The 13,726-nt window shown below is 41.4% G+C and overlaps 1 protein-coding gene across 1 annotated transcript; it reads left to right on the plus strand.

The window, feature by feature from the left end:
• Positions 1–246: 246 nt before the first annotated feature.
• patl2 (PAT1 homolog 2) lies at positions 247–7,811 on the plus strand (the record flags this gene model as incomplete). The annotated part of the gene is made up of 19 exons (XM_083932440.1): positions 247–270; positions 514–700; positions 2,135–2,433; positions 2,523–2,585; positions 2,667–2,720; positions 2,790–2,948; positions 3,247–3,321; positions 3,444–3,592; positions 4,373–4,447; positions 4,547–4,670; positions 4,825–4,942; positions 5,193–5,299; positions 5,387–5,440; positions 5,510–5,652; positions 5,751–5,907; positions 7,132–7,272; positions 7,356–7,453; positions 7,542–7,682; positions 7,778–7,811. The coding sequence occupies 19 exons, from the start codon at positions 247–249 to the stop codon at positions 7,809–7,811; spliced, it is 2,202 nt and encodes a 733-aa protein (XP_083788566.1).
• Positions 7,812–13,726: the final 5,915 nt, after the last annotated feature.

A 13,726-nucleotide genomic window follows, 5' to 3' on the forward strand; every position in this document is an offset into this window, starting at 1 on the left:
GGCTTTTTAAGGCAGTACAGAAGGCTAACAAAAGAAATATACATTAAATACTCAAAGGCTGTACGCAAACGGCGGACGTGGCGCGTGCCGGCGTGCGCGCGAATCTGCTCCTCACACAGGTGAGTTCGTTTAAAAGTTAATGAGCCTCCCTCGCGCTCCCACGAGAGAAAGCAGCTATAACCTGGCGAGGACGTTTCCGTGACCCGTCGGCGTCAAGTTTAAAAAAAATAACATCACAAATGCACCATGAGTGATTCAGAACAGCAGCAAGTAAGTCAGGGCTGTGTGGCGGCTTTGAACGTGTCTATTATGTTGTATTGAGCGAGCTACAGTCTCTCTTCAGTCTCTGTCTGTGTCTGATTTCATTTATTACCACAACGGCTGTGAGTGTTTATTCTAAGTGGGTCCCGGTGATTTTTTCTCTCTGGAAGCTTTGTCTTTGAGGTTTCTGCTCAGTGTGTCGTTGTTATCTTTGTAGTCATGAGGCATTATAATATATTTCAACATCGCCAGGAGGCTGAGAAGGCGCTTGAGCCTCAGTGGCCGGAGGATGGAGCCGAGTGGAGTGATGGAGAGGACAGGACGAGTATGGACTGTGGGCCCCTGCAGGCCATGGCTGAGGAGGATGAGGAGATCAACGTCTACAACGAGGAGACGTTTGGCATGGGTGTGTGTGCAGATGTGTTACTCCTTTTTAACCGTATCCATCATTGCCCCTTTTTGTCCCAAGGTGTTTGCAACAGTCCTGTCAGCTCCTGCAGCAGGTGTAGCTACTGACAAACTGTTTCTGCACTTTAAAAACAAAAGATGTTAAAGGCATTATGGGAAATGCACTAATTTACCTCGCTCAGAGATTCAGATTCCACCCATGTCTGCACAGTAAATATGGAGTAAGTTGTAGCTTAGCATAAAGACTGGAAAAGTCTGTCCCGGCTCTATCCGCAGGAAACAAAATCCACCTACAGCACCTCTAATCCTGTTTAATCTTTCCGAAAAGGAAACCGTGGAAACAAGTAGTTTGCCATTTGCCGGGGGCTAATTGCCAGGCAACTACCAGAGACTCCAGAAAGTCCCTGGTCCCGGTGTTCATATTTCCAGTCTTTAAGCTAAGCAAACAGGCTGCGTGCTCCTGGGCAGTTTAACTTAACTTTTTTCATTGTTAGTGTTCCTGTGTGTATCTGTTTATTTGCTCAAATTTGCTCAAGAACAGCTTCATTCACAGAAACAGCAAATGTCTCCCATTACACTGAGGGTGAGTTAATAAGTTTATTTAATGTAACAGATTGAGTTTCCAAATAGGTTCTTCAACACTGCAGAAAGATGGTACGTTATCAGGACTCAGTTATGTCGGAGCAAGGGATTAGTGCGGCCTGTTGCCACAACATATCAACCTGCAACAGTCTAATCAGTAAATTCTGAGACGGACTTTTGAGTTGTAAGTGACCAAGTAATTTCCCAAAATGTAAAGGAGCATGCTCCAAGTTGAGCTCAGTGTCAGAGTAGAGCCAACAATCCAAAGTCCATACAAAAGCCAGTCAGCCACTCGCATGTCCTGTCTTCTCCTTACCAAAAGGGGGACAATTATATTTTTAGAATTCCTGATGGCACCCCTTGTTTTGCATGCCGTTTAGATAATCTGGCACTAAGCTGTGATGTTGGCTTTCTATCACAGGCAGAGCAGACAGCAGCTTCACAACAGACTTTAAACAACAACCCACACAAACTTGACCACTAAAGTCTCCATGTTCAACTTACCAACATAAACACATCTTGTTCTATACCTTCACTTGTCGAAAGAGCAACAAAATGAACCTTCACAGTGGAAACGAGTGCTATAAACGTCAGTACCTGCACTTGTCACCTTGGTCCAGTTAGATGCAGGTGTAGCCCTTACTCCCTTATTTCTGATATTAGCTTTTCTGATGTTAAGCATAAAACACTAAGAAATATATTTAAAAACGTGACTGGCTACAAAAAAGATGAATAAATGTGGTTTCAGTTGGGCTTTAAATTCTGATGATTTACATTTTTGAGGTGTAACAACTTGTCACCTTTTATGTAACAAGTTGTTTTGTACAGTGTGAAAGGTTGAAAGCTTCCCTTAAACTGTATTTCTGGTGTATCTTTATCGTAGACGGGACCACAGAGGACCCCAGCAACGGACTCCTTCAGTTTGGAGAGCTACTGCCTCCACCACCACCACCACCACCAACACCACCACCACCAGCCCCACCCTCATCTCCTCCACCAGACCCTAAACCATCAGCCCGCCACAGCTCCCCCTCCCTTCCCAGACAGAGACCCCAGTATCTTCCCTGGGCTCCCCCAGGGCAGTGTGACAGGGGTAGGGGACAGAGAGGAGGGCTGGGCAGGGGGCACATGTTTGAAGACCCAGCCGTGATGAAGACAGTAGAGGGGAGACCAAGCATCAAGGTAATGCACATTATTATTGTCTTATTGTGGGATTTGACTGCTCACTTCATTGCATTTTGTCTTCATTCTGATCTGTTTTTCTCTTTAAGAGTATTGACAGCGCCATAGTGGACTGTGGGGATTCTGTTTACCGGAAAATCTTTGAGGAGGATGCAAGTACCCACTCTTGTTACTTTTTTCATACTGCTAATTTTTCTCTTTCGTTGCTTTATTATTTTTTTCCCCCGTTTTAGTTTATGGAACCCTCTTACAGAAAAACTAGAAGAATCTCACAATCAATACTTCAGGTAAAGAGCACACGGTGTAATCGGTGACTGTGGGCTACTTAAACAGTTTTTTTTTTTTCTTTTTCTTAGGACAGTGCTATAGTGTGTGTGCTCGATGGCCGCAGAGGTCAGCACCTGAACTCCAACTACCTGGATTTGCCGTATCCTGTGTCTCCCTTCATGGGCGGGAGAGGGGAACCCAGAGGATCCTACACCAGAAGCCCGTTCGGCCAAAGAGGCCCCTCTCGGGTATAGGAGTCATTTCACAAGATAGTAGATGGATAGTAATAGATAGTCCTGTTAGGTGAATTTTTTTTACTTGTGGACAGACAGGTTAGCTGCTTCCCCTGCGTTTCCAGTCTTTTTGCTAAGCTAACTGGCTGCTAGCTCCATCATGTATTTACTCCAGACATGAGGTGTACATCTTCTCCACTGAATATTAAGAAAGTAAATGTACTTCCTAAAAATAGTAAACTATTCCTTTATAAACAAACACATTGTCAGGTGTTGCCTGTCAGATTCCCTCACTGAAACTTTGTTGTTGCAGATGCATGCACCCATGGTACCAGGATCACCCATCTTCTCACATCAGCCCTTAACCCCAAGGCAACATTACAATCAGGTATATTCAATAATAAATTTGACCTTCTCTGAGGCATTGAAGCCGATAGTAAATGTATTCACAAGAGTTGAATAAATCCGAATGTCTGTCCTGACTCATGAGGATATTTTGTGCTGAATCAGACACGACGCTTCATGTTTCCTACGAACCTGCCTTGCCCCTCCACTCCTCAGTCTCTGACTCCTAAGATGATGCAGCTTCGTTTCGGTGCCAACTCACCGAGGCCATCCCCCTTTTACAGCCCCTCGACCAATCCAGTGCAGCATTTCAGGTGTGTCATAAAATAGTGCATCTCACAGGAATGTTTGATTTGTGGCCTGAATTATTTGTCAGTGAAGTTTGAGTATTAGGTAAATTTATGACTTGGCAGTCTTTTTCATCCATTTGAGTATATAAAACTCTCTTCATTGACCTGCCATTCATACATTTCATACAATGACATTGTGTGTATTTACAAAGTTAAGTTGGAGGAATGGATAGCTGGTGATAAAAGGTGCAGCTGTGCACCCAAAAAATAAATCCTTTGTGGAAAGGATGAAGCTGAGCAGTGATTTTACTGGAGACCTGGACATGTCTGCAGGTGTCGGCTGTACACTCGGCTTCTAAAAGTGTGTGTTAAAGATGGAATAATAGAAATGTCTAAAATGCAAACACAAGCATGAAGTGAATAATGAACAAACTTCACTAAAAAACATTGATAGGACAGAAATGACAAGAAATTGAGCTAAAAATAGGAACACTTTCTGATGAGGGATTTTCCACTATTTTATCTTGATAATTGGATCTGTTTTAATTTAAAACCTAGGCTGCTTTCAACACCGTTCTGTTGATTTTAACATCCTGTGAGATAAAACATAACTAGTGGCATATACAGTAGTCCCATGTTCTCAAACTGTGTGCATTGAGATGCATAAACTGTTGTTCATTTGGCATCAAAATGTGCCTTTACTCTTTGACTATGTACATGTTGACATTATCAAATTTACATGGGAACTGATGTGTTGAACGCATCCATGGTGCTTCCATTAATGGAAAGTTGTCTGGCCCACAGGTACCCTGGTCCCGTCACCCAGCTCCACCCACAACATAAACGCCTGCTCAGTCAAAAACAACGCATATTCCAAAGGTCAGTGCGACGTCTCTTTAAGGTTCTTAGTTATTCATATTCAGTCTGACATGTTAAAGGAAAAGGCTAATTTGTCGAATAATATGACCTGTTTGGTAGAAAACCAGACGACTGGGATCCTTACTGTAATCTCATGACAGCCAAAGAGAAGGAGTGGATCACCAGGCTGCAGATGATTCAGCTGCAAAGTGAGAATCCATACCATGAGGACTACTATTACCAGGTAGGACATCTAGTGTCTTTATTATCCATTGTAGCTTTTAGGCCAAATCAACCATTGCTCCTTTTTTCTTGTTTTCTGTAACAGAAAAGCCAATTATAGATTACATGACCAAGACTTAGCACTTAATGGCTAGCATATTTAAACTGTGTCATAGGAGTACTATCGGCGAATAGAAGCTAAGATGGCGGAGGAAGAGATGGGCATCAGAAGCAGGAGGGAACCACCCAAGCTCACCACACCTTACATCATGAAAACTGACGTTTACGCACCAGGTTTTTTTTCTCCTCACGTTTTTCATGTTATTTAACTACATTTTTTGGTGTTCAATTTGCTAATGTTTCCAGCCTGATTGTACAAGAATGGGGTGTCATTATCACTGATTGTTTCACTGTCGCTCTAAACATAGTTTCTCTGACTGTCCTGCAACCCCAGTGCAGATTGAGGGAAGATCTGAGTTAACATGTAGAAGAACTGTGTATATCTTTTCTACAACTGTAAAAAAAAAAACTTTTGCTCTTCCAGTGGTGCACATTGAAGGCTCCTTAGGGCAAGTTGCCGTGTCCACATGTTACTCTCCTCGTCGTGCCATCAGTGCAGTTCATGCTGTCCAAGCTCAGGGTCCACATGAGGTGACTGTGTTTTTGAGACAATTTCTGGCATCTTAGAAGTGTATTATTCTGCCTTCACTGATACTGAGACTTTATTCCACATTACAGGAACAAAAAGACATCAGACTACAGCGGTTAGAGGTCCTTAGCAAAATAGAAAAGGTACCTGCTGATTATTTATTTTGATGCAGTGAGAAGCTTTTTTTTATTCACTCTTCACTTCCCCTGCAGATGTTCATGGTTCTGTTGGAGGTCGAGGAGATGGAGAGAATGAAAACCACAATCTTGTCTGAAGCAGAAGAAAAAAGTTTGATTGAGAAGTCACTGGGGAAAGTGGAGCACATCTACTCCCAGCTGCAGCATCACAATCCCCTGTGAGTTATACACAACGTGCCTTGCGTTCATACATAGTAAACATTTTGATAAACATTGAATATAAGCAATGACTTTTCTCTATTTCTCCTTTATATAGAGATTCAGGAGTGGCGTTTCTTCCTTTCCTGCTGGTCTCAAAAGGCAAAAAGCTGCTTGCCCGTCTGCTCCCGTTCCTGAAGCCTGATACTGCACTGAAAATCTTGAACATTGTGACCTCTAACCTTCCTACGCTGATGAGCAGAGATCCAGAAGAGGTTGGGGAGCATGCTCTACTTGGCTCTGCCGAACATAGAGTTGTTGTTGTTAAAAGTGCAAATACTCAAGATCATTTTGCAATGCACACAACTGAGAAGGTCACAAATGAACTTCATGTTAAAAGCAAGCCCCCACTACAGCGACTTCCTGGTTGATCTAATATAGAAGTGCCAAAAACTGCAGTTCTCAGAGTGGCCACTAGTGTAGTTTCACAATAGAGCAGTTTCTCATTGACGCCCATGTGACAGTATAATTAAACCTATTTAAGGCCTGGTGCATTCCAGTCTGTATGTTTAGGCCATATCTCCATGACAACACTTAGGGGGGTGAACTTTTTTTTTTACAGGCTAGATTTTATTGGAGGTTAAAGTTTATGAATAATTAAGGGCGTGGCCTTGGGTTACAGCTAGCCTCTGGCCCTTACTTCCCCTCAGAGGCTAGTTGTCAGGATTAGCATGCTAACTCTGTTATCTCGACCTCGACTGCGGTCATTCGTGTGGTGGTGTTACCGTAAGTGACAAGATGGTTTTCTCTTTGACTGTACAAACAGATGTGAGGTACACAACGTGTTAGCTCTGTTATACTAATTAAATAGCCGCACTTGCACAATGACTTGAAATGCAGCCTACTAACATACACTAGATACTAATCTGGAGCACCGGGAGGGTTAGGGTCGGTGTTTTACAGTCTGAGCATGGTACTGTGTTGAATATCAGTTTAAATCATAGATCATAAACACTGGCTGCCTGCACTTGACTCCCAGAGCTGGTGTAATCCCCACTAGAGACACAGGAAATAAAAAAAACAGACTCCTGTCCCGGAAAAAAATCTCAACATTCACTCTCGTTTATCTAGTAACGTGGTCTGTTAGCCTAGCTCCCAGGCGGTGGTGCTAATGTTGCTAATTCAGTAAAAGTCAGGTGTTCGTCAGCCAGAGGGACATATCTCCCTGCCCCCCCCCCCCCCCCCTCCTGGTCACATACATGCCCTTTTTTGGTAAGAGGAAATGAGGCAGAGTCAAGTCTGACAAGATGGCGACTCCCAGAGGCGAGTACGGTTGGATCAAGTTGAGAGAACGGGCCTTGATGGAGAGGCTACGTCCATTTTAAAACTTTTTTTATGGTTAAAACTCCCTTGTTGTGTAGCAGTAAAAGGGAAATGAATGCATGTTTTTGGTAATGTAAAATTATTGGGATGGCTCATTATCCTCATACCATTTTTAGGTCCTTCCAGTGCTCTACCGGCCTCTTCGAAATGTGATTGGAGGTCTGACATTCAGTCAGCTGGTTGGCGTCCTCAAACTTATGACAGCATCTGAGTCTCTGACGACATACGAGTCCCTCACGCTGGCGTGTCAGAACAAGGTCTGCTTTTTGTTGCATATTGAATGCTCTTTTGCATGTGATGTCAACTTTGTGGCGTTTTCTCAAGTGTCTTTTGCTCTCAGTTTGGACTGTCCTTGCTATATGCGCTCCTGTCCCAAGGAGAGAAACTGCTGTCCTCGAGTGTTCCTCTGGAGCCCAGCATCGGTGATTTTGAGACCTGGTGGGTTTCAAAGGCTAATATTTCATTATCATCACGCATTTTAACATCCTGATAAGATCTTAACATCAGTGTTCCTGTTGTCTTTCAGGACCGACACAATATTCCAGGTGGCAGGGCAGCTGTCCCAGTGTTCACTGGTGGAGCCGCTGCTCCTCCCCTCAAACCTGCTCACTCTCTTCTGCCGTTACCTGGACAAGCGCACTGTGCATCAGCTGAAAAGCAACATTGAGTAAGTACTTTCTTACATGTTTGATCCAAGAGGATCTTCACACTGTATACAAATAAAATACTTATCTGGACGTGAACCCAAATATCTTTATTTAGGTCTGCAACCGGATTCCTGGCTCTTCCATCTTAATGTGGACCTAACCTAATGAGACGTTCAGCTAATGACCAGGTTGCGATGAGCACTAGAGTTAAAGGAGCAGAAGTCACAGCCCTGATAAAAACAGCTCAGTGTGCGTTAGTAACAAAGGAATATGATCATGTACAAAATGCTTTGATTCTTATTTTTCCCCTCTCCTTGATCCCTTCACATTTTTGCACACTCAAACTGTTTCCTTTTATTTCCTTTATCTGATCTTTTTACTTTCCTCCTTTTGGTCTCCAGTAGGTGACGTTACCTGCAACCTGATTTTTTGTTTTAACCTTCTACATGAGTTGCCATAATTTAATTAGATTGCCATAAACTGAGTTGGTAACACTACATTAACTAGGAGACGGAGCAGATTTACTTCTGTCTAATCCCAGTTACATTCAGGACTACAAACTTGAGTATCACTTATTTGCTGAGATACATATGTAGGATCGGATATTGGTGACCAGGTTGAGGATTGTATAGTAATTTATGCTTGTACAGCTGAACATATTATGTTCACTATAATAATATGACATTAAGGAGGTTTGCATGGCGTGGTCCATCAACATTTTGTTTGTTTGTAAAAAGGCATGTATTGTTTATACATATGTAGAGATACTAAATAGGATGTACTTTGATGTCATTTTTATTTATTATATTCATTTGGAAACAGTTATTTATATTGCAACCCTGTAAAGCACTTGCAACACAAATAATAAAAAAAAAATCTTCTAAATCTGCTCAAAGGTTTGATCAAGTCTGCAGAAAATGCTTCTTCTCACAAGTCTAAGACATGATCTGCTCCTGGAATTTATAAAGTCTGGTTTTGGGGCTGCTGTTGGTCTCCTCTTGCTCATCTTCAGGGAAACAACTTAACCTTAATGTTCTCCTCCAATCAGATTGTTAAGGTTAAGTTCTGGAGACCCCAGGGCCAAAAACATGTCATTATTCTATTGTCCTACTACTAAATGACTTAATTTTAAGAGAATTACATGCAAACATTTTTAACTGATGTTTCAGAAGCTCGCCACAGAAAATGGGACATGATTTTACTTGAATACTTGCCTACACACAAGGTTTTAAAAAGGTCGGAAGAAAAAATGTTTTAAAGGTGGAAATGCTGTGGTTATTTTTACTTCTACATCAATTGTGCCTGTGGGACCTCAAACGATATACAAAGTTATATAGGCAGTGTGTGTCAATGCTGTGACTTGACTCTGCCACACAACATTAAAAAAAAACCTGTCCTCCAGATTTCTTGTAGTTTATTGCTGCAGGGAGTTTTAACTTAACCAATAAGTTCTGTGCTGAAACACCAGTGTGTGACATTCCTGAAGGGAGAAACAGGCAGCAGGCCATGACGTGGCTGGTAAAGAAAAGTCCATATCAGACATTTCTATACAGAGTAGCACGCTTCAAATTAGTTACTGGGAAAAGGGATTAGCAGAAGAAAAACATGGAGAGTTTTGCCAGTGACCAAGTAAATAGAACAGGAGGCGACTGTGGGGAAGAGAGAAAATAAATGTATGAAGCAGACAGGAGCCAAAGACTGCTGCATCATGTTTTGGTTTGTCATTGACCAGGCTATATAAAGTCTTGGTGTTGGCAGGCATTTAATATTTCCTTATTGCCTCGGAGTGGGTTGAAATGTTGGACCAGGGCAGATAAAGTGTCCCGGTGTATGTTTGAAATAAACCACAGTGCAGATTACTGCTAGAAAGACAAATGAGTGAAGCCATGAACAGTGACTGTCCTGGAGACCAGACCAACTTTTTTTACCCTGTCAAAAATGTACTACACAAGAAATACTGAGGACTGTTATGTTACAATGATTAAAAACGGACACTTTTTAAACATTATACAAGCCCTGTCCAATGTTGAGGGATGGAGAGGTCATATCGCTTAAAGGCAATTTATACATTAACCTACAAATATTTACCGAACACACCATCTCATGTAGACCTCACAGATATAAAAACAAAGGGACCGAAGACAGTTTGGCCGTGAAAAAACGTATTTGTATATATTCATAGTGTATAGAAATCTGGTATTTTCGTGTTTTGTTTTGCTCAGACCTCATTGTCCACAGCTATCAGACTTGGTTTGTTTGCCGCAGCTTTAAAGCAACGTTAAGTGAAGTTGAAGCCTGATCCCGGTGCCACCCAGCATTGAGCACTCAACAGTTGGCACTTGGCGGATCCTTCCGGCTGTCCACCAAACACTGACTCAGAGCCTTGTTGGTGAGCCTGAGTACAACACTCGCACACATCTGGCAGTGTGAAGTCAGAATTCTTGTCGAACAGTGGGTGCACTGTGGTCTTGAGCCCGCATATTTTTTTTTTTCGGTACATGGAGCGACACACTAACATCCTGACCACCACCTTAAACCAAACCCCACCATAGGAGCTTATAGACGCCAACCTTAGCTGTCTTAACATTACCTGATACAGTTCGGCACTGTGTCAATTCATGTCATCTGTTTGTTTCGGTGCTTAGCTTAGATTTACAGATAGTGGGATGTAGACTACAACCAACTGACTATTTGTCTTCAGTCTTTAGCATTAAACACAAATTGGTTTTGCAGGTATTTTGTCATCAACCACTAAATGTGAAATTGACCTGGTGTGTTAGATATAAAGGAGACATATTACTTTCAGCTTTGTACTTGGATTTTGGGTTTCTACTAAACATATTTACATGCTTTAATGTAAAAAGAAACCCCCTTGTTTTTCTCCTTCCTGAAAAGCCCAGTCTGTTCTATTTGGTCAGCATTTCCAAGTCTTCCCCACCTGCACTCTCTGCAGCTTATATTGCAGCCAGGGAATGACTGTAACAGTACTCTCTTAATTCATAATTAAATTAATTATAAAGTATAATTGGTCATATTTTAGTACAGTATGACACCTTTTTATCTGCTACCATATGCCCTGATACTAGACAATCTCACTTTGGAAGGGATCACAATTCATCCTGAGGGGGATATTAATGTCTGTGCACAGGCAATCTTTTCAATAGGTATTGAGACATTTCACTCAACATGAGAACCTCATGGTGGCACTAAAGGTAGTCAGAAGATTACTCAAGTCATAAGAATTTATCCTCTGAGGATCACGAGTCTGTTCAAAATAGTCGGATGTGATTGTGCATACTGTGATTTAAAACAGATTATTTGGTAAGACTCTGAATGTTACATTATCTGTATTGGCATGTCACATTGATCAAAAGTCAACTCAAACATAAAGTATCAGCCTAAAATTCTTGTCCCTTGGGCTGCAACGATCTGCAGGACATCCTGCTTTAAACCCCGAGAAAACTAAAATACTTCCAAAAGAGATGAAAAGCTGAAGGATCAGAGAAAGAATTGAAAGAGACTTTTGTTACCAGGTGGTGAAAAAAGTTAGACAGATGGTTTTGTCAGTGACAGCGGAGATGGTGAGTGACTTTGTTGAGAAGCCAAGTATGTGAGAGGTCTGGATGGGCCGGGAGGTGAGACGTTAACCTCTCCTTGACCCCATAAGAAGAGGATTTGGTCTTTAAGTGTGGAATCTATGTAAAAGGTGAGATATCTTTCTCTTTTTACTCTTTTCTTTCTTTAAATATACAAGGGGCCGCTCTCAACAACTGTGTGTGTGTGTTGGCTGCGACCATGGAGACGTTACAGACTGACGGAGGCGTGAACTCAACTCGTGAGTTTCAATCATCTCTCTTTTAAACTGGTGCCTCTGCATCTCGGATGTGATGTAATTTCTGTCATAAAGTCAATCCACAAATAAAACTCAGAATAGTCTCGACAGGTTGCATTTTGAGCTTTCTGTATATGCTCTTTTTTTGTATTTGTTTTAGTCTACAGTAATATTTGAACAAAATGTGTCAAAGTGCCGAACCGCTCACTATTAAGATAGCTGCATGTACAAATGTAACTTTGGGGGTTTTGTCACTGTGGTACATTAAGAATGATTTATGTCTGCAAGTGTGTATGTTTCCATGGTGGGACTGTGGCAATGAGCCCCTCACTGTCTGTTCACGCTTGCTTTTATGCGTCATCTTCTATGCTATATTTGACTTGACTACAGTTCATTTAAATACCTTAAAGCACATTCTGTTAACAGGGTAATACATTTGCTTTGCAACATTGAGTGACGTTAGGTCAGTCTGAACAACTTTTAACCTTAGACAATGACCTGTCCTTTTAATCCATGTTGCGTGATGCACCATCCAGAGTTCATCAGTCAATGTCCAATCTGGTGAACTCCCTCTCTCTGCTTCCCTATGTGTTAATGTACTTTAAGTGCCCAATTATTTAGTTAGTGTGTGTACACCTTGGTTGTCTCTCCCAACAAGTGGGGGAGGATCTGGAGAAGAGCAGAAGGAGGGGCCCCCTCACACCAGAGTGTATATCAGACCCTCACATTTGGGGTAATTTGCCCACTCCACATCATCTGCTTTAACTCCTCTCATTCTCCTGCTGGTTCTAAAAACATTTTGGGGCTTTTTTTCCCCCCCTTCAGGTCCACAATGCTGGGGCTACTTCTTCAGAGCGCGGTGATCCTTTGGGTGGTTCAGTCAGCGAACACACTAGGTGAGTGAAGTGAAGGGGCCCCTACTGGGAGTGAGTGAAAATAATGTGAATATCTCATCTTAATGTTTTTAATTTTTACCTTGATATTTGCGGGATGCATTTTGTAAATTCATGAATCATAACTATCGTCCATTCAAGATACAGTACACACCTTGTGAGGTCAAATGGGTTAATTTAAAGCTTCCAGAAGATACCCAGCTGCATAGTCTGTTAATAATAGATAATACTGTAAATGTGTGTCCTGTTGAGTCAGTGTGGTGGTATGTGTCTGTTGTAGAGGGAAGGTAAAGCACTTGTCTCATGAGTTATGAGCTGACATATGGCCGAGGAGGAGGACGGTGACTGTTAGGTGGCACTGAGAAACTGTTCTAAGCCTCCGTACATCAGCCATCATTTAAGTCTTACAGGTAGCCCCTGTCTCTGTGTGTGACGAAGCTTTTGAATGTTATCATGTCAGAAAATAGACCATTTAAACAGAATATTTGTTGATTTAAAGTTTTCTTCTTGGACTCATAATTTCAGTAAATTTCATGACCGTATCATAGTGAGAAAAGCCCTAATTCAGCAACAACAGTATCTATATCTTGTCCATTTCAAAACTTTCCTTCGGGACAGAGATAAAATGGTTTGTCGAGCGACAAAAAATATTCAGCAACTATTTTGATGATTAAGATACATTTTTCATTCAGAAACTGAGACATGTAAAGACATTTACTTGGTCTTAAAAAAACTTGGATGCACATGTATCCTTATTTGCAGCCCTATCTCAGGATGAAAAAAATGATATCTTATCTAAAAGACCACAGTTTTCACTGTATTTAACCCAAACATCTGAGTCAGTTGTGTACTTTCTGTTCTCAATCCCTCTTTTAATGATTTCTTCTACCATATTACTTTTTGATCAGTTTAAAATCAAACAAGATGTCTATTAGATTTGTACTGTTTGAGGTCTATATGAAAAAAAAACACCATATACTCTGATGACAGATTTTAATTATGTAAGAATGTAAAATATGAGGGGCAGAATTTAAGGTACGATTGAACTATTTGAACAGAAATCATTCAAGATAAATTATTGAAGGTTTTGAAGATCTCTGAAGAGATGTTAATGTTTTTTTTTTTTTTTGTATTAATTGAAGGCTCTAAATGCTGCAACAGTGCTTGCTCCAGTCTTGTGAAGTACAACCTGTCAAATCCTGAAGAGATGAAAAAGATGAGAGAAATGTCTCTCAGGCATTCGGGTTTGCCTGTAAAATTTGAAACGATCATGTTAAACTGAAATCTTAGCGGTGCTCACTGTATAGCTCTTGTCATGTCTTTGGCCCTCTACCAACTT

This window comes from Echiichthys vipera (genome assembly GCF_963691815.1).
Source record: "Echiichthys vipera genome assembly, chromosome: 18".
NCBI lineage: Eukaryota > Metazoa > Chordata > Actinopteri > Perciformes > Trachinidae > Echiichthys > Echiichthys vipera.